This window comes from Pongo pygmaeus, chromosome X (assembly GCF_028885625.2).
Source record: "Pongo pygmaeus isolate AG05252 chromosome X, NHGRI_mPonPyg2-v2.0_pri, whole genome shotgun sequence".
In the NCBI taxonomy this organism is placed as follows: Eukaryota; Metazoa; Chordata; class Mammalia; order Primates; family Hominidae; genus Pongo; species Pongo pygmaeus.
In genome coordinates, this window is record NC_072396.2 from 134,039,094 (window position 1) to 134,061,835 (window position 22,742).

Below are 22,742 nucleotides of genomic sequence, written 5' to 3' on the forward strand. Positions count from 1 at the left end.
AGGCCCACCAGGCCCACCAGCCTTGGATGTGGCCCAGCAAGGCCAAGCGTTTAGTAATTGGGGAAGTGACTGTCTGCTACCGCCCCAGTCCAAATGAATAATTATGGAATGTTTACATGATGTGGTGTTCCTGACACCTTCTCAAGTTTCCATGGCAACTAGGAACCACAGCCCCCCCACCCCCAACCCAACCCACAAGATGTTCTGTCTGTTGTGGCCAGCAGCTGTGTCATGTTGTGAATAAATAACACATGCCTGGCCTTGGAGACTAGAGTTACCCTACAGTCACCCCTGACAGGGCAGACTTAGTGAGGGGATGGGGCTGCAGCAGGCAGTATGGCGTCTCTAATTCTTTGAATGCATCCACCTGCCTCAGCCCAATGTCATCAGAGATAGGCCATGGGTCAGCATTCATCCCAGTGGTCCCTCCTGGAGCTAGTAAGGAGACGTCCCTGCTAAAGAGATGCTCAATGTTTAATACACCCAAGCTTCAGTTTACTCCCCTTGAGCTTTTGTTTTCTCGTCTGTTGAAGACACCCATGCCTGTCTCAATAACTTTTCATAAAGAAGAGATAAGATGACAACCAGGGCCAGGTGCTGTGGCTCATGCCTACAATCCCAGCACATTGGGAGGCTGAGGTGGGCAGATCACCTGAGGTCAGGGGTTCGAGACCAGCCTGGGCAACATGGTGAAACCCCGTCTCTACTAAAAATACAAAAATTAGCCAGGCGTGGTGGCACGCAAGAGAATCTCTTGAATCCAGGAGGTGGAGGTTGCAGTGAGATCGCGCCATTATACCCCAGCTTGGGCAACAGAGTGAGACCCTGTCTCAAAAAAAAAAAAAAAAAAATGACGACCAACCAGCACAGAAAGCATATCCTACCATAATGGCTAGCACTTAGTAGGTGCTTAAAAATGTCACATCTGGAAGGTTCGTTCTAAACATTTGTGCCTGCCCCCACAACGGAACCTTCTCTCCTCCCCAGATCCCCAGATCCATGAATAAGTGGAAGGGCAGAAGCTCCAATAGTCCTCTGGAAGTCAGAGAACCCAAGTTAGAGGTCAATAACGTCCTGGTGGATTGGGAGTAACCCTACAAACGTGAGACTCCTGTTTTAGCTCTGGCTGTCCTAATGGCTGGCGGTGGGGCCTTGGGCAAGTCACTTGCCCTTTCTGGTTCTCAGCCTCTCTGTCTGGACTATGAGATGGAGTGGCCTAGACCAGAGGTTTTTCAAATTGTGTTCCACAAAAGCTTGGGTGCCTCAGGGGACTCTGTGGTAGGGAGAGGGATGAGACTGAATGGGTGAGACTCTGGGTCCCTGAGCCTGCTTTGATGGAATTTATATGTGCCAAGGCTTTAAAAAAATAGTTTGAGGCCAGGCACAGTGGCTCACACCTGTAATCCCAACACTTTGGGAGGCCGAGTCAGGTGGATCACCTGAGGTCAGGAGTTTGAGACGGGACTGGCCAACATGGCAAAACTCCGTCTCTACTAAAAATACAAAAATAAAAATAAAAATAACTGGGCGTGGTGGCAGGCACTTGTAATCCCAGCTACTACTCAGGAGGCTGAGGCAGGAGAATCACCTGAACCTGGGAGGCGGAGGTTGCAGTGAGCCGAGGTCGTGCCATTGCACTCCAGCCTGGGCAAGAGAGTGAGACTCTATCTCAAAAAAAAAAAAAAAAAAAAAAAAAAGTTTGAAAACTCTGACTGCGTGCTTTTGGCTTTGATAGGGAAAGAGAGCTCCTTGGCCACTTCCTCAACCCCAGAGTGCGTGAGTTCCCTGGCCTGGGAGTAGATACACCAAGAGAGGCACTGGATCCCAAAGGTACCCCAAAGCTCCATTTTCTCCCACACCACCCATCCTGAGCTGTCCTTCTGTCCCAGAACTCTTCCCTGACAGTTCCAACTGCCCAAAACCAGGCTACTTCCACTAGATGCCCTGAGGAACAGTATGGCAAGGGGCCCTGGGCAGAGAAGAGGCCGAGGAGGAGGAACAGGCCCTGGCCACCTCTTTCCTTTAGGAGGGTACAACAGTTCCCAGTGGCCCAGCCTCCCAGGGCGTTCTCCCAGAGTGTGGAGGGCGGGGGCCTAATCTGCATTTGGGACAAAGCCTACCCGGTGCTCGAGTGTTGTTGTCATGGAAACTCAAAAGGTGTTATTAGCATCTTTTCAACTCAGTGGCCCTGTGTGGTCCAGTCCATGCAATCTTAGCAGTAGCACACCATCACCCTGGCAACCCATTAGCCTAGTGTTGTTACCATGGAAACTCCAGTAAGGTCGATCAGTCCGGGAAGTTCCCAGAGGAGATAGGCACTGGGAGATCCGCCCAGCAGTGCCCACTCTGAGGGTCTCCCAGCTGACAGTGACCTGCTCTGCTTACACTGACAGTAGTTAAGGATCTTTTCTGGAGCGAGCTAACAGTCCATGTGACAGGAAAGAATTTGGCCCTGCAGACTGGCGGCAGGTCTATGCCTCGTTACCATGGAAATGCTGCTCGTCAGGATCTCAAAGCACAGTGCAAAACTAACTCTTCCAGGAGACTGAGGCTGGCAGGAAAGGAGGCTGTGAGCCTGTTCTTCATTCACATGCCCATTCATTCATTCGTTCATTCAGTATTTAGTGCACGCTCATTAATATGGTGGGCACTGTGTATGTCCTAGGCTCTAACTGGAGCAAACAGGTGGGCTCACCAACTCTCTTCAATTGAAAAGTATATTGAGGTGGAGGGGACCATCTTACTTCCTGTGTCAACCTCCATTGGAGGAAAAGGAGTTGACATGCCCAAAGGAATGGAATCAGGGGGTCTCTGTGTGTCAAGGGGTACAGGGAGAATGCTTGCTTTCTGTAGCCTCCTGTTTATCACCTAGCCCCTGCTTAAGCCTTCAGGAAACAGATCTTTGTGTGGTCTGGATCACCAAAGGCTTGGCCAGACATGCTAGAAGATTCCAGCAGCCACAGCTAAGTGAAGTTAGAACAGGCTACGTTGGGAAGTAAAGAGCTCCCCATCACTGGAGATGTACAAGCAGAGGCAAAAAATCCTGCTCAGTGAGGGCCATGTAGAGCCCGCAAAGCACAATGATTCAGAGCTCAGATTCTGGAGCCAGATAGCCAGCCTTCAAATCTTGGTTCAGTTTACCAGCTGTGTGACTTTGGGCAATTCACTTAATCATATTGAGCCTTGATTTCCTCATTTGTAAATGGGAATGATAAGAGTTTGTTCCTCATGGGCTTGTTGTGGGGATGAAATGAGTATAATATATAAAGCAGTTAGAACAGTACCTAACATATAATTGCTCAAGAAATGGTAGCTTGTATTATCCCTTGATGGCCCAACTAAGGTCACTGACAAGCTTGGGATTCTATATGACTATGGGTCACAAATCTTCTTGCACACGGAAAATCAGAAAGGGACTCTGGCAAGGGTAAGATTCTGTGCTGACCAGAGAGCTGGCTGAGGGTAGCACCTCAGAGCTTTGAGCTCATCACCACTTGCGTGCTTCCAGCAATAGTTTTCCTTTCCAAGTACTTTTGGATCCATGTCTCAATTGGGCCTAAAGACAACAGCAAAGGGCACAGTTACCATCCCCTGTGATAAATAATGGGAAGTAAAGCTAAGGGCGGGAGAGTGGCTCACCTACCAAGTGGCACAACAGGGATGGAAGCTTTCTCTCTGTCACACCACCTCACAGTCCCCAGGGCCGCCATAAGGGGAGGACAGCAGTTGGGAAGGGGTAAGTCATGGGCTGGGCAGAGGAGGAGCCCAGCATGACAGTAACCTATGAAAATCAGCTTTCCACTGTCTGCACTTCTGCAAGGAGTTGTTGAGGCCAAAGCCAGGGAGCAGAAGCGGGTATTTCCTAGAAATGCTGCGGGTGTGGCTGATGTGCTCCACCCATGGGCAAAGGACAAGGCTCGGCCTGCGTGTGAGCACTCACTTGGAGCTGAACTTGGAACCTCCAGAGCTCCCATCCCTCTGAGCTCACTCAGAAAGCTTTCCCTTTGGGCAAAGTCCAAGGGGGTCATTCAACTGTGATCTGACACTTCTGCTTTCAACCTAATAGCTCAAGTATTTAACGGATGGCTCATGGCCTCACCAAGGGATTTTGCTTGCTGAGACTAGCAAGGTGGGCTAGTGTTTTCATGCCATTTGGAGGAGCAATGAGAAAGGATTGTTTAGAAAAAAAAAAAAACTTTGCCTGAGAACAAGAGTAATGCCCTAACTCATGGCCTCATGAAGCTCCAGGTTAAAATGCACACATTACCTGGGAGTACGGAAATTGGACAGGGGCAATAGTGAAAAATCTTTAATAGCCAGCAAGGTCTGCACACCAACTGATTAGAATGTTTGCTGGCCAGAAACACGCTATAGGGATGCACCAGCCCAAATAGAAGAAAACAGCAGCCCTGGATGTGGGCCTTGGCAGGGGCCGGGTGAAGGGAGGGTTTGCTCCTTGAGAGGTCCCATGAGCACACGCAGGAATCAGATCTGCCTATGGCCACCAGAAGGTATGAGATTTCTCCCACAGCAGCTGGTGTGGGGGTGGGCAGGGTTGGTGTACCTGGCAGGGGGAAAACTGGTGGGAACATGGGGTTCACTGGGGGAAGAGCTCCTTGGGACAGCTCAAGGGCCAGACAGCCTAGGACAGTCCTGTAAGGATGCAAATGGGGCCTGGTCTGGCCTTGGAGACCCAGATGCTGCCCTCTGCCCTCGCAGACTTCACCCCTGGTGCAACTTCTCTCCCTCTCTCAGTGAACATGCGTACGGACTATAATATGCTACACAGCGTGCAGCAAATATGCATACCCATTCGGTGTTCACACAAGCACATGCATGGAGCCCACATATGCCCATGACCTGTAGAGGCACCCTCTCACCCTCTCAAGTCAGTGGGGCACACCCGCAAAATTGTTCAGACTCAGAATCTTGGAGCAGAAGCAATCTTAGAGCTGCCCCCCCTTAAAAAAGTCGTCTTTGATGAACGCCAATCAGCCACTCCTCTACACACACTTTGGCCTTTGCTCGTTCTCACACCTCCTGCAGAACAGGAAAGAGGAGATGACCTCGGGAACTTTCTTAACATGGCCTGTGCCTAGACTTGGCGCAAGCCTCAAGAAGTCCCTGCAGTTCCAGGACTCAGCCAGCAGGGGGCAGCCTCTCATGAGACACTGGGTTTCCCCCAAAGAATAAGCAGGCTTGGAGGAGAAAGGGAGGCCGACTGCAAAGAAAGGGAAACATATAAGAACTTTCCAAAGTGTCCGGCCATCAAGCTGACCCAGATGCATGTAGCCAGCCACTCCTGTGGGTGGGGAATTCTCAGCCCCTCATATTCAGCTGGTGAATTTGATAGAGTCTGGGCAAGTTATCAGAAGAGGATGTCTTAGTGACCATAGTACATCCTGCTTGCCCAGCCTAGAGCCAGAGAGGAAATCAGCCAGCACACGGGAGTTCAGTGGAATCTCTCATTCTGCAAGTCACAGCCTCTCTCAGGGCCTGCTTCGTTGTCTGAAATGGGTTTAACAATAAATCACATCTGCTTCCTCCCACCTTGGTGCTTTGGACACAAGCCCTGTGCTCCCTCTTCTGAGACCTCCTTTCTCCAGCTTAACCCCTACTCACTCCTGAGGTGTCAGCTCCCACTTCACCTCCAGGAAGCTTTCTCTGACCCCAAATCGTGCACTCAGTGATAAACTTCCTAGAGGCCTGTTTTTCGCCTCCAGGGCCCTTGCCACAGTTCCTGGTTAGACATTCGGTTGTGATTTTTGAATAACATCTGTTTCCCTCTCCAGGTATTAAGGAATGTGGTACAAAGTAGGCCCTCAATAAACATTCAGTGAATGCTGAGAAATGAATTCCCATAGCCCCTTTACAGATCAAAAAGCACTTTCACATGCAAACAGGGTGGTCTTCATGGTACCTGCTGAGAACGGTGGGGTTTTTTCCCCATTACACACACAGCACTCTCTACTGTACCAAACATTTTAACTTCAGAAACTTCAATCACTAGAAGCCCCAGAGGGAGCCAGGGATTCTTACTTCCATTTTAGAAAAGGTAAAGCTGAGGCCTAGAAAGGTGAAGTGACTGACCCAGGCTTGGAACTTGGAGGAGTCAAGATGTTTAAGTCTCCGCATCCCATGCTGGAAGGTAGGATCATTACTTTCCCTCATCATCACTGTCAGCATCATCATCTCCATTGTGGCTATGGCCATGCCTAGTCTGCTGAGGAGGTGTACAGTTGGCGAGCACAAAGGCTTTTGGAGGTGGCGGGCAGAAGTCTGGGTTCCAATTCTGGCCTCACATGCAGGTGACCATCAGGGCTAGGAGAGCATCCAGGGAGGCTTCATGGGGGAGGTGAGCCTTGGCTGGCAGTTGGAGGACCTGGAGAATTGGAGGAAGGTAGAGAACCTGGGAAGGGAAGTCTGGGGAAACTAGAAGAGCACTGGAAATGGGTTTTGGGTGACTTAGGCTGAGGCTTTCCCTGCTTCTGCTTCCTAAAAGATGGGTATGAAGCTCCCTCCCTCACAGGTCCTGCTGAGGCCAGTGCGCAGGCTCAGGGCCAGGGGAACATCCCTGGGGTTGCGGGGGAGTGGTACAGAGGGCACTGTGGCTACAACAGCTAGTGAGAGATGTCACACCCTCACCACACACCTTTCGCTGGTGCCTCCCAGAGGAAAGGTGAGGACCAAGTCTTTCTCCACTGTTCCTCCTCCACTGTCCCTTGCATGGTGTCCTGCACAGAGTAGGCGTTTTTTTTGTTTTTTTTTGTTTTTTTTTTTTCTGCTGTTGTTTGTTTCGCTTGTTTGTTTGAGACAGAGTCTTGCTCTGTCGTCCAGGCTGGAGTGTAGTGGTGCAAACTCCGCCTCCGAGGTTCAAGGGATTCATCCGCCTTAGCCTCCTGAGTAGCTGGGACTACAGGTGCTCACCTCCATGCCCAGCTAATTTTTGTATTTTTAGTAGAGACGAGTTTTTGCCATGTTGACCAGGCTAGTCTCGAACTCCTGACCTCAGATGATCCACCCACCTCGGCCTCCCAAACTGCTGGGATTACAGGCATGAGCCACCACGCCTGGCCAAGGGTAGGCATTTTTTAGCTGATTGTCCAGGAGACTGATTATTTGGGGAAAGGGTAGGCCAAAGAGCTCTTTATAGGCTTGGGTTCTAAAAGTTTGGGCATAGATTGAGAGAAGGGGAGCTCCTTTTGAAACTTACACAAGGCATGGGACCTAAAACTTGACAGGCAATTTGGGAGTGGGAATGGGGGTGAGGCAGGCTGTGGAGCTGAGCTAGAGGGTAGCCCAGAGTAGAGAGAAGGAGGAAAGAGGATAATCAGATCAGAAGATCTCTGCAGTGCTGGAGGTAGAAGGGGCTGTGCGGTGAGATTCCCTCCTCCATCCCCCTGCACTCCTCACTGGGACCTTTTTCCTCCCTGCTTTGTTTATCCTCTCTTATCTTTCCATATCCCTCACATCTGAGGAGTTGGGAATTTCCAGAGGAGAGAAGAACTCCAGGCTTCCAGAAAGCTCAGGAGCCTAGAGACATGGGGGATGAAACCCCCCATAACGTATGCCAAAGTCACCAGCCTCTATCCCTACACCTGCTGGGAAGGGAGCCAGAGATGTCTCTGCCTGGATGGAAAAAGAGGCACCCTCTTCCCAGCAGGCCTGTCACAGCCCCCAAATCACAAGCAGTTCTGTTGCCCTGGGACTGAGGGTGCCAAAGCGAAGCCCCTCCCCTACAGACGAGAGGTGACTGCAGCCCTGGAGGGAATGCTTGGCATTTCAGCAGTGCCTTTGCCTTCCTTTAAAGCAATGCCACCTTGTTCCTCTCAGTTCGTTTGCACATACCACAGAAGATCTTTAGACTAGTGGCTTACCTTCTCAGTGACTCAGTTTCCTCAGCTATAAAATGGGATTGTGATGGGGACTGAGTAAGTCAGGACAGGTGAAGTTCCTCAAACAGTGCTTGGCACATGAGAAGCGCCCTACATGAGTTTGCTAGGACTATCTAGCTATGTTCCTTTAAGAGTTCACTTACCCTTTCTGAGTCCCACTTTCCTCATTTGTAAAAATAACAGGGCTTAGGGTACTGAATGATCTCTCAGGTTCATGTCAGCTCTGCCCTTCTGTGATTCTGTGTGTTTAAGGTAGGGAAAGCAGAGATTGTCATCCTATGAAAATAGATGAGGGAGAACCAGGACCCCTAATAGATGAACAGACGTGCCTGGAGTCACACAGCCAGTTACTGACCAAGCTGGGGTTAGGATCCAGAGCTCAGAACCCCAAGTTTCACGCCACCAGGCTAGCTCTGCAGCAGTGTGCCAATTTTTTAACATTCAGGGAAGATCAGAAAGCATTTAATTTGTGCAAAGGGAGAAGTATGGAATGGAGGTTCCAGCAGCCCCTGGGGTTATGGGAAGCTTGTGCAACCCACGTAACCCAGCAGTGGACTTCCTCACTGGCTTAGGTTCCCATTTTCCTGCCATATGCCCAATTCTTCTCCCAGAGCTCCTCCCTACAGGTCCCTGGGTCAGGTCCTGAATTGCCTCTGGAGGGCAGCCTGAATCACCCCCCACTGTTAGCTGGGACCCCAACAAATCCCTAGTCACAAGCAGGTGCTTCACATCTACCCACCCAGGTGTCCTGGGCAGGTGAGTAGGCTGAGGCCCAGAAAGGGCCAAGAAAAGACTTTGCTAAGCTACCCAGCAAGCCCTGGGTAGAAGCAGATTCAGGACTGGAACCCAGGTTTCTGAGCCCCTGGCCTTGTGCAAAGAGGAACCTCAATGGCCAAGCAGGTGTGCTGGAACAGGTGCTTGGCTCCACAATTCCAGACAGATCAGGTGCTAATAATGGTGAGCACTTAACACCTTTGGAGAGGCCTCCTGGGCTGCTGCCCAAGCTAAGCTTCTACAAGGAAAAATGCTGAGGACATAATCTGTCACTGGGGAGGCCCTATAGGTTATCTGGGAGACCGGAAATTTCTAGTGACTGAGGCACACTCATGGTGGGAAAGAGGACCCTTAGCAGGAGCAGGGAAGCTATCATAGTTTGTTTTCTGTAGCCACAGACTGGGTAACTTATAAAGAAAAAAAACTTTATTTAGCTCACATCTCTGGAGGCTGGGAAGTCCAAGAGCACGGCACTGGCATCTGGTGAGGGACTTTTTGCTAAATCATGACATGGTAGAATGGCATCACATGGCAAGAGGGCAAGAGTGTGCCAGCTCAGGTCTCTCTTCCTCTTCTTATAAAGCCACCAGTTCCATCGTAGGAGCACAACCCTGATGACCTTACTTAATTTTAATTACCTACCAAAGGCACCACCTCCAAATACCATCAACATATGAATTTAGGGATTAAATTTCCAAAACATGAATTTGAAGGATGCATTCAAACCATAGCAGCAGCTGACCTGAGCCGGGGACAGACCCAGGTTTGAGGCTCTACTCACCCATGAGTGGCTCTGTGAATTTGAACAAGCAACCTCACCTCCATGAGCCTGATTTTTCATCCATAAATTGAGGATAATGATGGCTGCCCTGTCCAGTTCTCAGGGCTAGAATGAGGCTTAACAGAGATAATAATAGCTCCCACTTAGTAGGCTCGTAACATGGGCTGGGCACCGTGCCAAACACTTTCCCTGCATCATCGCTGTCAATCCTGACCACAGTGCTATAAATTGGGCAGCAGCATCCTGCCTAAAGCAGAAACATGGGCTCATCCAGATCAAGACCCTTGCTGCGAGGTCACACAGGTGAGTAAATGGTGGTGCCAGAATTTGAACCCTGATCTGACTCCAGACTTCCCCTTCCACTGGAATCACTTTGTTAGTATGATTATTATCAGAGGCCATCTCATAACCAGTGTATTAAATCACTTAATTCTACACCTTGCTGCAGAATGTAAGTCTTCCCCTTGGACTCCAGGCAAGGGTTCAGGGGCTGAGTTGAAGGGCTTGCTGATGCTTCATTTGAGACAGGGCTGGGAAGCCACCTGCTTTTATAAAGATTTTTTTGGAACACAGTCATGTCCACTGGTGTATGTATTGTGTATGGCTGCTTTTGCATGTGCCAAAAACTTTACCTGCATCATCAATCCTGACCACAGTGCTAAAAAGTAGGCAGCAGCATCAAATTCAAAGAGGTTTGAGTTGAGATAGAGACCATATGGCTCAAAAAGTCAAGAAAACTATCTGGCTCTTTACAGAAAAAGCCTGTTGGCAGCTGATTTGAAACATTCAAGGAAGTGTCCTGGATGCGGCTTGGGCCTTTGGCTGAAGTCCAAGACAGCGGCAAGGGGAGTCCCTTGCTGGGCTCCTTCTCTGAGCACTGGCCACTACATAGGAAAAGCTGGATTTTCAAAGGAGTCCTAGAGAAGAAGCCTTCCTTTCAAGAGTTACCAAGAAATGCCGGCTGAGTCAGCGGCCCTTCTCAAGCCAGGAGAGGAAGATACTGAGTAAATCTCTGCCATCTCCTTTGGCAGTTAGCTGGCACAGGCACATTCTGGTCAGAAAGAAACTTTGGATTGAGAAATTTCAGTTGAATAACCTTTAGGCTTGGAGAATCGAATTCTATAAGGACCTCAGAATGGCTGCTCAGGCCAGGCCTCATGGTTCCCTCAATGCGGAGGAGCCCAGCCCCTACAGGGGGTACCAAGCCAGCCAGGCCTACAGGAGAGTCTGAAATGTTAGATTTCTAAGCAGTTATGGCTCATTTTACACCACACCTGGGGTCCTGAAAAGCTGTGTGTGGTCTGAGTCTGTTTGCCTCCCTAATCTCTGTCATTTCAGAGGCTGCCTAATTCCGGATGGATTTGAAAGAGTGTTGGTTTTCAGGTTCTCTGCCCCCACTCGTCAACCTCTCAGTTCAGGACCTCCAGTCCAGAAACAATCAGTTAAGTGAACTCCTATTTCTTTTCCTAAGCTCTGCATTTTGAGAAGCAATGCCCTACTCTGCTTCTGTTGTATTTATTTGGTCAAGATATCTCCAAAGGGTAGTAGCAACGCATATCATATGTCCAGCCTTCTTTTGGTTTGAGGTCTAATGATCTTTACAGAAGCCACCAACTTTCTTTTCTTTATCCCCTGCCCCAAGGAGGTCACACTTGCATCCACCAAGTAGTATCCAGTTGACTACATATGTTTCATGGACCCTGGTGGCTGCTCCCCCTTCCTTGTCCCTGCCATCACTGCCCATCATCCTTTCACCAACTTAACCAAATCCTATTGTGCCTTCTAGGGCCTGTTTTTATCACTCAGCCTCTATTAGCTTTCCCTGATCCCACCAGTCCACACTGTGCCCTCTTGTACTATGAATTTGTATTGTACTTACTAAGAATATCAAACATAGCTGGGCATGGTGGCTCATGCTTGTAATCACAGCACTTTGGGAAGCCAAGGCAGGTGGATTACTTGAGGTCAGGAGTTCAAGACTAGCCTGGCTAACCTGGTGAAACCCTGTCTCTACTAAAAATAATAATAATAAATAAATAAATAAAAATACAAAAAATTAGCCAGGCATGGTGGTGGGTGCATGTAATCCCAGCTTCTTGGGAGGGTGAGGCAGGAAAATCGTTTGAACCCAGGAGGTGGAGGTTGCAGTGAGCCAAGATTGCACTACTGCCTTCCCTCCAGCCTGGGAGACAGAGCGAGACTCTGTCTCGGAAAAAAAAAAAAAAGAATATCAAATTGTACCTAATTCTTCTTTCTAGTTAGGGGACCTTCTGTAGTACTGTAGAAAGAGTTTGCATTCTGGAATTTGAAGACCAGATTCTAGATTCACTTATCTAATTCACTGTACCCTTATGGGTCAGTATTAAGTTGTCCTGCCCCATGCCCCACTCCCTTCTCCTTGCTTTCACGTGAATTTAGAACTTTGGGAGTGATTAGGGAGGTAACAGACTAATCATCATAAAGCCAGTCCACCTGAAACCTCTGCCTAAACCAGTTCCACCTGTTTGCCTAAAAGTCAAACTAGTAATTTTAAAATAAGGCATTTTGCACCAGTTTTCCTAAGAGGCACTTCCAATGTAACATCACTTTTTTTTTTTTTTTTTTTTTTTGAGATGGAGTCTGGCTCTGTCACCCAGGCTGGAGTACAGTGGTGTGATCTCGGCTCACTGCAACCTTCACCTCCTGTGTTCAAGCAATTCTCCTGCCTCAGCCTCCTGAGTAGCTGGGATTACAGGCACCTGCCACCATACCCAGCTAATTTTTGTATTTTTAGTAGAGACGGAGTTTCACCGTGTTGGCCATGCTGGTCTCAAACTCCTGACCTCAAGTGAGCCGCCTGCCTCGGCCTCCCAAAGTGCTGGGATTACAGGTGTGAGCCACCGTGCCCAGCCGTAACATTGCATTTTTAAATCACTATCACAACTTGCAGCATTTTGTCAATAATGAGATTGTTTTGTATGCTTGTGGGTGACTTTTTCTATTTTTCTCTCCTATTGAGCATTTTTACAACTTTTTAGGGAGTTTGTTTGAATACCCTTTAAAATTGTATATTTCTAGCACTAAATATTTGTCAAATCTATAGGATTTCCCACGAGATTTATCAAATGAACCCATTTTGATCCCTCCTCTCTGCTTCCCACTGAGTTTTGCTCTGTACTGTGTATGCCTGTGTGCACCTAATGGGTTTATTAACCAAATTAGCATGTACCCAATGTTCCCTTCTGTTCTGCAAGATACTGGCATTTTGACAACAAACATGAAGTGAGACAGATGGGGCAGAATTATATTGAACTCTTTGCATTTTATTTTTCAGGCTATCTCATTCATCAAGCAACTCTGTGAAACATAAAATGATACAAACAAAGTCATTATCAAATGTATTTATTGCTGAAAACATAACATTTTTCAAGAAAGGCAAACTGGCTAAAAAGTCCTGAAAGTGTTCAAAAGTAGATAAAATAGCAGAAGACACCCACCAAGGATACAAAACAATTTTTAGTAGCGATCCTGCATTTAATCAGTATGTTCTTAAATAAACTGCTTTTAAAAAATTCTTCAAATGACACTGCCAAAAAAATTAGGACACCCAAACAGATGCCAGAAAACCCGTAAGTGGGCTGGATTTTATGTGACCTGGTCATTGAGCATAGGGATTCATTTTGTGAGTTCATGGCAAATCGGTTTGAGGCCAGTTGACCTAGAACCGATTTGGGATGCAGGCACTTACCTCCCTGCACGTGCAATATGTGGGCATGGGGACAACCATGACCCCCAGGGGAAAGGAATGCCCCTCCTGAACATGACCTCCAAGAGTAAGGGCGAACTGTCAGCTTTTAACTGTTTATTATAAAGACATATTTACACAGAACAATCTTTACAAACACATTGAACACAGGGGAAGGGAACAATTTCTTAATGAACAGGGCCTTAATATCTTTGTATAAATTAGTATAAGAATCATAAACAACCACTTTAAATAAGGCAGCCCCCCCAGCCCACCCACTACCCTCTTCTGTTCCCTATCTCCCTGCTTTCTTAGCCATCCCCCACTTTCTCCCCTTCCCCACAGGGCTGGGCTTGGCTGCAGGTCATGGCAGGCCGATGAGGCAGGAGACGCAGAAAGGAAGGGGGAAAGAAGGCCCAATCCCTGATGGGGGCGTCAGTGGCAGAAGGGACTTTCTGGGCACCAACCAGTCCCCACTCCAAGCATGAGCCTTTAAGCAGCAGCAGCAGCAGCGTTAGCAGCAGCATAGGTAAAGGGGCTTGGGGGAGACGGATAGGCAAACATTGGGGCTATTGTGGGACTTGGGGGGCCCTGACTCCCCCATCCCCACACACACAAAGTTGGGCATCAGGCTCTTGTCTTCTCTTTCTCCCTCCTGGGAAGCCTGCTCAAGCAAAAGGGGAGAAAGCCCCCTCCAAGGAATGGCTGGTGATGGCCCTTCACGCAAGCTGGGGCCTCCCGGGGAGAGGGTGCTATTCCTGCTGCACTTCCTCCCATCTTTCTTTCCTTCCTTCTCTTCCTTTGCTTTCTTTTCTTCCTCCTGCCCCTCCTTCCTTCTGCCCTTCCCTTCCTTCTTCTCCCCTCTCCGCCTCCCTCAAAGGAAAAGCCCTGGAAGGAAGGTCCGGTCAACACGAAGGGAAGGCCATGGAGTCCAATGATTGAAGGCTACCTCGGACTCCTGAAAACCACCCTGGGGTTGAGCGGTAGTCTCAGTGCCTGAGCCACCCCTATTAGAGTACCCTGGGTCTGGGAACACTGCCAATTATGGGGGCAGCCAGCCAGTTATGGAACCTTCCAGCCCAGCTGGGGGAATGGTGCAGCAGGGGTAGGTCAGGGAGGTGGGAGCAGCTCCGGCCCCACAACAGGACAGTTCACAGCCAGCTCGCCTCTCCCTTCCCTTCCCCTCCCAGCCAACCCCAGCTCCAGCCTCGGGAAAAGGCACTTCATTTGCTTTGAAAAGACATCATCAAGAGGGAAGAGGGCGTCATAAAGTAGGAGATGGGAGACCTGGTCCCCATTCCGGCTCTGCAATGACTCTGAGCAGGTCACTCCCCTCTCCAGGCTTCTGTTTTGCAGGTATTTGCCTAAGAAGGCTAAGTGATCTTCAAGGGTCCTGTCAGCTCTAATATTCTGTGATTCTTGGCAAAAACAACCTCTTGCTTGGCTTTTACTCCTGGGAGGGTATAGAGCCATGTCAGGCCCAGCACCCTCCCCTCCTGACCTGGAGCTTGGGCTAGCTGGGGACAGGGTGTGGGGGCAGGAAGAAGGGAGTATTGGGAGGCACAGTAAGGCAAGAGAAGTGACAAAGGACTTCACGGGCCCCTCTCCTTTACCTCTCCCTTAACTGAGCAAATGCCGATGCTCCACCCACTTCACCAGAGCTCCCCCTGCCACACTTCCGTGCCTCCAATGTGCCCTGTCTGGATCCCTGCAGCCAGCACCTCTTAACCAGAGTCTCTCCTTGCTTTTCTCTGCATTCCTCCCTGGAGGCCGGGTGAAGGGTCCAACTGACAGGAAAACAAGGGATCTGCTGGAGCCCACAGAAGGGAGCATTTCCACCCCGCGCCCAGGGCAGACATGAGGAAGGAAGGCCCAAGTGAAGGTTTGGAGCGTTAGATGAGACAGGCAGGGACTAAAGCAGAGGGGACCTGGAGAAGAAGGGAGGCTTTCTGGGGCTGGGTCTCCAAAGTCAGTCCAGGGAGGGGCCAGGAAGATGGACTGGACGGATCCTTGTGAGAGAACGGGAATCATCCAAACTACAGCCAGGAGCATGCCACTGGGGGAAGCAGGCAGGTGAGAAGAGCTGGGCCCATCGGTGGCTACAGCAGGTGCGAGGTGAGAGCTGAATGGACGTGAGGCCTCCAGAGAAGCAGACCAATCTATGGAGGAGACAGAACCGCAGGGGGTGGGCACTTGGGGGCCCCTTCAGTCCTAAGGAGACAAAAATGACGAGAGAGAAGTCATGGACATATCCTAGGCCAAAGGAACTCCCCAGAAAGGAGAGGAGACCGCCTTCTCTTTCCCCTCAACTCCACTTAGCCCAAACCTCAAGCCCAAGGCCCCTGAATTGGTGCCTGCCTGTCCCCATTGCAGTGGGACGGCCAGCAGACCAGGGGAGGGGCAGGCTTCAGCTCTCCTCTCTCTGCTGCCACCTTGGTTCTTCCCTCCTTCTCACAGCTCCGGGCAAGCACAGCCACAACTGTCCTCTTGTTCTCTGCCTGAGAGCCCCTAGAGCTCTCTGCCTCCTTCCCCAACTCTGGTGACAATCTACACTGGACATCTGTAGGTTTGCCCTGGGCACCCCTCCCCAGCCATTAAGGTCCACCAGGATGTCTAGAAATCTCTAAGCAGGCCAGCCTCCCCAACCCCAGGCAGCAGGGTGGAAGGGAGACTGGCCCCAAGTATCAAGCCCCTCTCTGGGCCTTAGACGAGATCGTCTGTAAAATAAAGGGGCTACACAGCTGCCCCATAAGCTCTCTTGCCAGCTCTAAGCCCGCGTGAGTGTGGCGCCAAGACTGCTTGATGGATGTGTCTGGCCAGTGATGAGCGGCAGGGTCACCCGGCTTCTAGGCTGTCCCTCTCCCTCCGCTTTAGCACTGTCCACTGAACAGAGGCTCAAGTACCTGCTTCAGAAAGGCATGGGTCCCTTATGGGAGAGGCGGGGCCGCTGGCGGCGGAATTTCCTCCGACCTCCCTGCCAGGGCCCTGGCCCATTCCTCGACCCTCTGGGCTGCACCAGGTGGCGGACATTGCCCTCTTCCAGCCCATTCCCATCGGGAAGCGGCATCAGGGACCCTGCAGGAAGGAGAAAGCCTGTTAGTGAGGAAGGTTGTTGGAAACGGGCAGGGGCTGCAGACCACAGGCCCGCGGGAGGGGTCGTCTGTCCATGTGGTGGCACTTCTCATAGATTTTCTTTGTTTCTCTTTTTCATATTGAGGGAAAATTTGCCATTTCTGCACTGTCCTGGGACAAACGGAACCTCGTACTCACATCTTGCCATTGATGTAGCTGACTTTCTGTCCTTTTGACAGTTATATCGTGTTTCTGACAGGCACAAGTGGGTTCTTTCTTTGAAACGTCATTGGGGGGTGTCCACTTTGGGGTGTCATGCCTGTACTTGGCTGGGGGGCAGGAGGCAGTAATCACCATGGCACCTCTGCAACTGGTACACTTCAAACATTTCAGACATATGACATTACAATGACCCTCCCACAGCCATGTACCCATCACCCAGATTCAACAGTTATCCAGATGGAGTCACATATGCTTTAGTTATCCCTTTTCTATTTTCCTTGACTGCAGTATTTTAAAGCAAATCCTGAACATCACGTCATTGTACTCCTACATCCTTTGATATGCAGGATGACCCACTTTTGAGTACTAGGGAGCTCATATCTCGCCCCTGGGTGTCTCATCAGTGGTTAGGCATCTCTAGGGCGCCAAGTCCTCCCAGTGGATGGGGCTGGGCCAGGCGGGTTAAGGGGGAGGGGTCTCTGACTCAGCCTGCCTCATGCTGTGACCAGATTTAGAGACCTGAGACCAGATTTAGAGACCAATAAATATTGCATGAATATTTGAGAATGAATAAATGAGAGAATGGTCACCTTCAGCAGCATGTCTGTGCACCAGGAGGGGGGTGGGCTATTGCAGTTGGTACCTCCCCACCAATGCCCTACCTCCTGAAATTCCCAGATCACACCTGCATCCTGTGTCTCATGTAAATTCCTTCCATTTCAATCCCAGCTGGCTTCTATTCTGCACTCTGGGGCTCCTCTTTACATCTGTCCGCATCTGTCAGGAGGCTTAGAGTAGAAGCCTCCTGACACCAGACTGAGCCCTGACAATGGAATCCAAGTGGTGCAGAGTATCCTTGGGTGCAGTGAGGGAAAAGACATGCAGGCCGACTCTCATGAAGCCTGCAGTCCATGCAGGGAAGCCGAGCTGCCACCCCCAAGACAAGCCTGGCTGGTGGTGGCAGGCAGTGTGCGGAGATGAGATGGTGCCGGGGAAGAGGCAGCCAGGCAGGGTACTTGTGCAATGCCCAGTACAGGCCTGCGCAGATACAGCATCTGAGGCCAGAGATAATGAATAACAGTCTCTCTCCCCCCGCATACCATCTGATTTGCCTGCATCTAAATCCCTGTCCCTCGAGCCCCATTGCCACCTACCCAGGAATTCCCACCACTTGCTCACAGTTTCCATAGAGCCTCCCATTGGCTGCTCACACCCCAGTCATACCCCTGGCAGCTCCCCCTTCCCCTCTGTCTCTGCCTCCAACATCCCCATGCTCTGTTCCTTCCTTGGCTCCTTGGTTTTTGTGAGTCCTCCTCTGCTTGCACACAATTTCCAAGTGTTTAGCCTCCTCTTGGGCCAAAAATGGGCGGGTTTGGCCTTAGGGCCCTCTTCCCCCAGGCTTCTGGGCCTGCAGTTCTCCCCACTCACACCCAGACATACCCACCCCCTCCACACACACACACATAAACACATATTCTCCAAGTCTGCACCCTCCTTCCCTCTTTCCCCAAGAAAAATCGCCAGGCCCATGAGGACCCCACTGTTGACTTGGGTCATTTGGTTAACTAGCCACACTTCCGTGCCAACTTATCCCTTAAATTCATAACCTATGAGAATTAAAAGAAGAATTATCTTAGCACTTTGGAGCAGTAAGTATGGATGGAACAAGGGGGCTGTTTCTGTTTGACTGTCATAGAGCTACCCTCTTGGCGCCATCTGTGAGGGGGCTGCGGCTGGAGAGGGAGAGGAAGGAAAGACCTTCACTAAGCTCCCCACCACAGCTGCTTCAGCCTCTGCCTTGAGTTCTGGGGTCCCCACAAGGCTCACCCTGATCACTGAGGGCGGATCTGAATGATGCTGATAAGGAGCAGGGGAAGAACCTAGGGGCCTTGTGAAGTGAACCAAGTCAACACTTGGCTCTCACCTCTGCACCTTCGACTGCTGGGGGTGTAGAAGGGATGGGGTAGTGGTGCAGGCCATTGTAGCTCAGGGTGGTGGCAGACATGAAGAGAAGCACGGTGCCAGGAAGGAGAGGGCATCATCTCCATGTGCTCAGCACCCAAGATTGTGAGTGTCTGTGGCAGTCAGAAAGTGAGGGCTAGAGGCCATATGTCAGGATGGGGAGCAGGGTTGGTGGCTCTGACTCTGGCCAGGAAGATGTCTAGACTCTAGGTCTGCAGAGAAGAACCACTCTGAGCTGACTGAGCCCCCTGCCAGGCCCTGGAGAGCAGCTCCGGGCTTCTTGTGTCCCTCCCATTGGGTTGGGGACTCATTGTCCTCAGCATCACCGAGATCTGCCGGCTCCTCCCGCACTCTAAGCCCATCACCCACCTGTTTCCTACTTTTGATTCTGAGTCTGGCTCACCATCAGATAAGCTGACACCTGAAACCCTGGCTTTATCCTGTCCAAAGGAACAAATTAGAGGCTGTTGATTCTCATCACTGCAGAGGTCTTGACTGTACAAAAGAATTCCCCTTTAGAAATGGAGGCCAGCCCTAATGCACTTAAATATTTTCTTCCAGCTCATTTGCTACGTAAAAGGAGGCTGGAGCAATCCTCCAAACAATCTCGAGCCTAGAGAGATTGGAGCCATTGCCTGCTGAAGTGCCATCAGCCACGAAGCTACAGCATCTCCATGCTGAGAACCACAGTCTGGGGGAGGACAGGATTTGACTTTCATGCTATCTGAACTCCAACCCTGCCAACGCACAAAAAGGTACTTGCGACTTTTCAGGAACATGCCAGTCTCATCAGGAATGACGCACCTGTTTTTCCTCTCTCAGTCTGGCCTGTCTTGTGATGACTTTAAAAGCCCAAATGTATGCTCCTGTGGGGACCCCGCTGGCAATGCCCCTCCACTGCTCTGTGGTCCTGCATGTGTCTCTTTGTCTGCCCAGCCCCCCATCCCAGTCGCCTTCTCCAGGGCCCTGTGCTGTCTCCAGTGCCAGCTTTGCTGCCCTGGGATACATCATGCTCTGTCTGGTGGCCCTCTGCTTCCCTTGCTTTAGTTATTTGCGAGGAGAGGCCTGGCTCAGGTTACACGGGTGCTTAGTGCTGAGGACTGGGGATGGAGTAGAGATGCCCTTCCCTGAGCAGGAGGGGTACAGTAGGCTCTCCTCACACTCCCACTGTGACTGCAGGCTTTGAGCTGGGCCTGCGGAGCGGGAGGAGAAGGGGAAAAAGAGGGGTGCTCAGAGACCGAGGGACACTTGGCCCTGGCCCAGGAGTTCTCAGACTCAAAAGAGCAAAGTGTATCCCAGGTCAGGAGGCAGTGGAGGAGTGTACGTGGTGGTAGCAGGGTGATGAGAGGCGGCGTGGAGAGGGGTCGGGGTGGACATTCCAAGTCAAGACAGACTGTGGAGAGGAGGAAGTGTGGTTTTCAGGCTGGAACTTTGACTGGGGACTCTGGCTGGGGACAGCATGCCAGTCCGGGCCAAGGACAAAGTGGTTCTGGGATTCCTGCTTCTAACCCAGGACAGGAGCCAGCGAGAGCAGGACATGTGTACCTGGACCCTTGGCTGGTGGCCACCTCCAGGGACATGCCCTTCCTTGGCTCCAGGAGAAGTCAGGGAGTAGAGAAGTCAGTGAGAGCCCTGAAAGTTTCCAGCACGAGGCTTGAGCAAAATGTGAGGGCAACGAATTTATCCAAATCAGAGTGGACAGATGACCTAATGAAGACGGGGGAATTAAAGCACGAAGTGGCAGGCTCTGGACCAGCCACACGGTGTTCGGGCATCCTGGCTGACTTCCCTTCCCTTGAAACCAGCTCTCTCCCCTTTGCTAGTACTGTCCCAATGGCTGGGACCCAGGAGTGTCTGAGTGGTTGTCTATTGGCCAGGGGTCTCCCCACAGCCTCTAGGGGGAGCACCAAGTGTGCAGATCCAGGAGCCCTACCTTCCTCTGGAACACTCTCTGCACCCAGTCTTTTTCTTCCCTGAAGGCACCACCCTGGACTATTTGCCTGTGGTGGTATTGTGCAAGCGTCGTGCCTTGCCAATGACACCAGATGGTAGGCTCCCTGAGGACAGGCTGGTATGGTGTATCATTCGTATCTTACATTCGTATCTTTTGCTCCCTCTGTTACCTGCCTGACAGGAGTTTCTGTGGAAAAAGCCTGCCCACTTCTTAGTGTGGTGGTGGTTCACTTCGTGTTCAGGTCTTGAATAGAGAAATCACCGGCCAGCTACCTGGAGGCAGGAGGTGCCAGCCCCAACCACTGCACCTTTCTGAGAAGCCAGGCAGTGTTCCCAGAGCCACAGCAGGGCCAAAAAGCAAGAGCAGAGAAAGGAGGTGGCCTGCGATGAGAGGCAGGCAGAGCTGGCTGGGCCCCTGGGAGGCTCCTGGGCTGCATGCCATTCTCCTGTTCTGGAGGGTTTGGAACCACTTAGGGCCCTGTGCCCTTGCCCTAGGAAACTCACTGCCCTGCCTTCTCCTTCCTTCTGCTCCCACCTCCCTGTGACTCCAGCCATGGTCCTGGCGTTAGTCCACCTGGTCTTGGCCTTCCCCTTGTGTGGTGCCAGGCAGGCAGCAATGACAGCCAGATCATAGGACTGTGGCAGCTGGAGGTGGGAGCTGGCAGCCCCAGGAGACATTGACACACAGAGGACAGGCAGCCCGGGATGGGGCTGCTGGGGCGTGGGTGGGGACCAGGCTAGGGGTGGACATGGGCACTAGTGCCAAGTATTGGCAGGTGAGGGCAAAAGGACTCCCCTTTCCTGAGCTGCAGGGAGGGGTCGGGTCAGGTGCTGTGCTTCCTCCTTTGGCGCCTAGCGACAGGGAGACTAAGGTGAAGCATGCCCGTGCCTGAGACAGAAAGGAAGGCTGGAGCCAGGATGTAAGAGAACCAAGTCTCTGGGGGTGGGATGGAGGCTATGGGGAGGGCATCCTGTGCAGGGGAGGAGACCAGCCAGGACCTTGGGGTTACGGAGGAGAAGACCAGCCCAGCCCGGCTGGGCCCGGCCCTGCCTGGGGGAGGCTGCCTCTGCTCACACATGCAGGCCGAAAGGAGCAACAGCTGGGCTCCATGCCGCCACCCCCTCCGCGCACTCCTGCCTATGCAACAAGTGTCACGTCTGCATGTTGGCACATCATCCCCGGTTTCCCGCGCCCCTGGACTGGCGGGAGGCTCCCAGCCTTCACGGACCAGAAGACGTTCAACATGGGAGCCCAGCCCACTCGACTCTGGTCAGTTCCCTCCATCGATCCACGAGGGAGCGGGCATGTCCCCCGCCCCCACCTCCACCACGCGGGGTGCAGGGCGTGGGACACGCGGCGCACACCTGTGGTCCTGAGCTCCTGGGACTGCGAGCGACGGTTAGGAGGGACAAGGTGACGGGCAGGTGATGCCAAAGGCAGAGTTGAGCCCCGCAAAAGAAGCGGTCCTTGCGGCCAGCCGCCCCATGGCTCGGGGCGCCCTGTCAATCTGCTGCCTGGAGCTGGCCGGCGCGTGGCTGCTACTGCACGACTCGCGCCGGGCTCCCCGGGAGGCGGGGAGAGTGCGAATAGGGCGGAGGGAAAGGAGCGCTTCGGCTGCAGCCCGGGCGAGCGGGAGGGCGCGCACTCACCTCCACACACCGCGGTCAAGGAGAGCCAGAGCAGCAGGAGCGCCTGCACGCAGAGCCGCAGATTCATGCTGCTCCTCGGGCTGCCGCGGCGCCGGCGAGCCGGCGCGGGGGAGGAGAGGTCGGGCGCCCGGAGGCCAAGAAAGGCGCGAGCCGCGGCTGGCGCGTGCGGACGCGGAGCTCGAGAGGCTCCCGGGCCGCTGAGTGTGCGCGCTGAGCCCCGCCGCTCCCGCTGGCCGCCTCCGCTCTTCTGCAGCCTCCTCTCCCGCCGCGGGGCAGCGCCGCTAAGCTGGCCTCGGCGGCTCCAGGAGCGGCAGCGGCGAGCTCTTTCTTAGCGGCTGGCTGCTCGGCCGCGGCTGCAACTGCCGGTGACCCCGGCTGCCAGCGAGAATGCTCCCCGCTCACTCCAGGGGCTGCATTTTGTAGCTTGTGGCTTGGCCGCGAGCCCACTTGGTCATGTGGTCATCGGGAGGGCTAGAGGGGGGGGGCAGGAAGAGGGAGAGGGAGCGAGCCTCCCGCACCGCCCCCCTCCAGGCACGCACTCTGCAGCCCCAGCCCGAGCGCGAGCGCGAGAGGGAACCCCGAGGTGGCCCCACAACAAAGGCTGCGCGGCCTCTCTGACAACCCACAACCGCTCCCCGGACAATGCCCGCCTGGCCGGGGACCAGAGGGTTTGCAGAGACCTGAAGGATTTCAAACACAGGAAGCATTT

The 22,742-nt window shown here is 52.2% G+C and overlaps 1 protein-coding gene across 2 annotated transcripts; it reads right to left on the bottom strand.

Moving 5' to 3' along the window:
- Positions 1-12,736: 12,736 nt before the first annotated feature.
- Positions 12,737-22,429, bottom strand: APLN (apelin). Of its 2 annotated transcripts, none has more exons than XM_063660491.1 (3): positions 21,749-22,429; positions 16,078-16,249; positions 12,737-15,385 (listed from the first exon to the last, which is right to left on the bottom strand). In XM_063660491.1, exons 1-2 carry the CDS (start codon positions 22,098-22,100, stop codon positions 16,083-16,085), a joined length of 519 nt encoding a protein of 172 aa, XP_063516561.1. In that variant the 5' UTR covers positions 22,101-22,429; the 3' UTR covers positions 12,737-15,385; positions 16,078-16,082. The 2 variants fall into 2 exon arrangements, with proteins under 2 accessions (XP_063516561.1, XP_054327148.1); XM_054471173.2 differs by having other exon boundaries at positions 22,034-22,426.
- Positions 22,430-22,742: the final 313 nt, after the last annotated feature.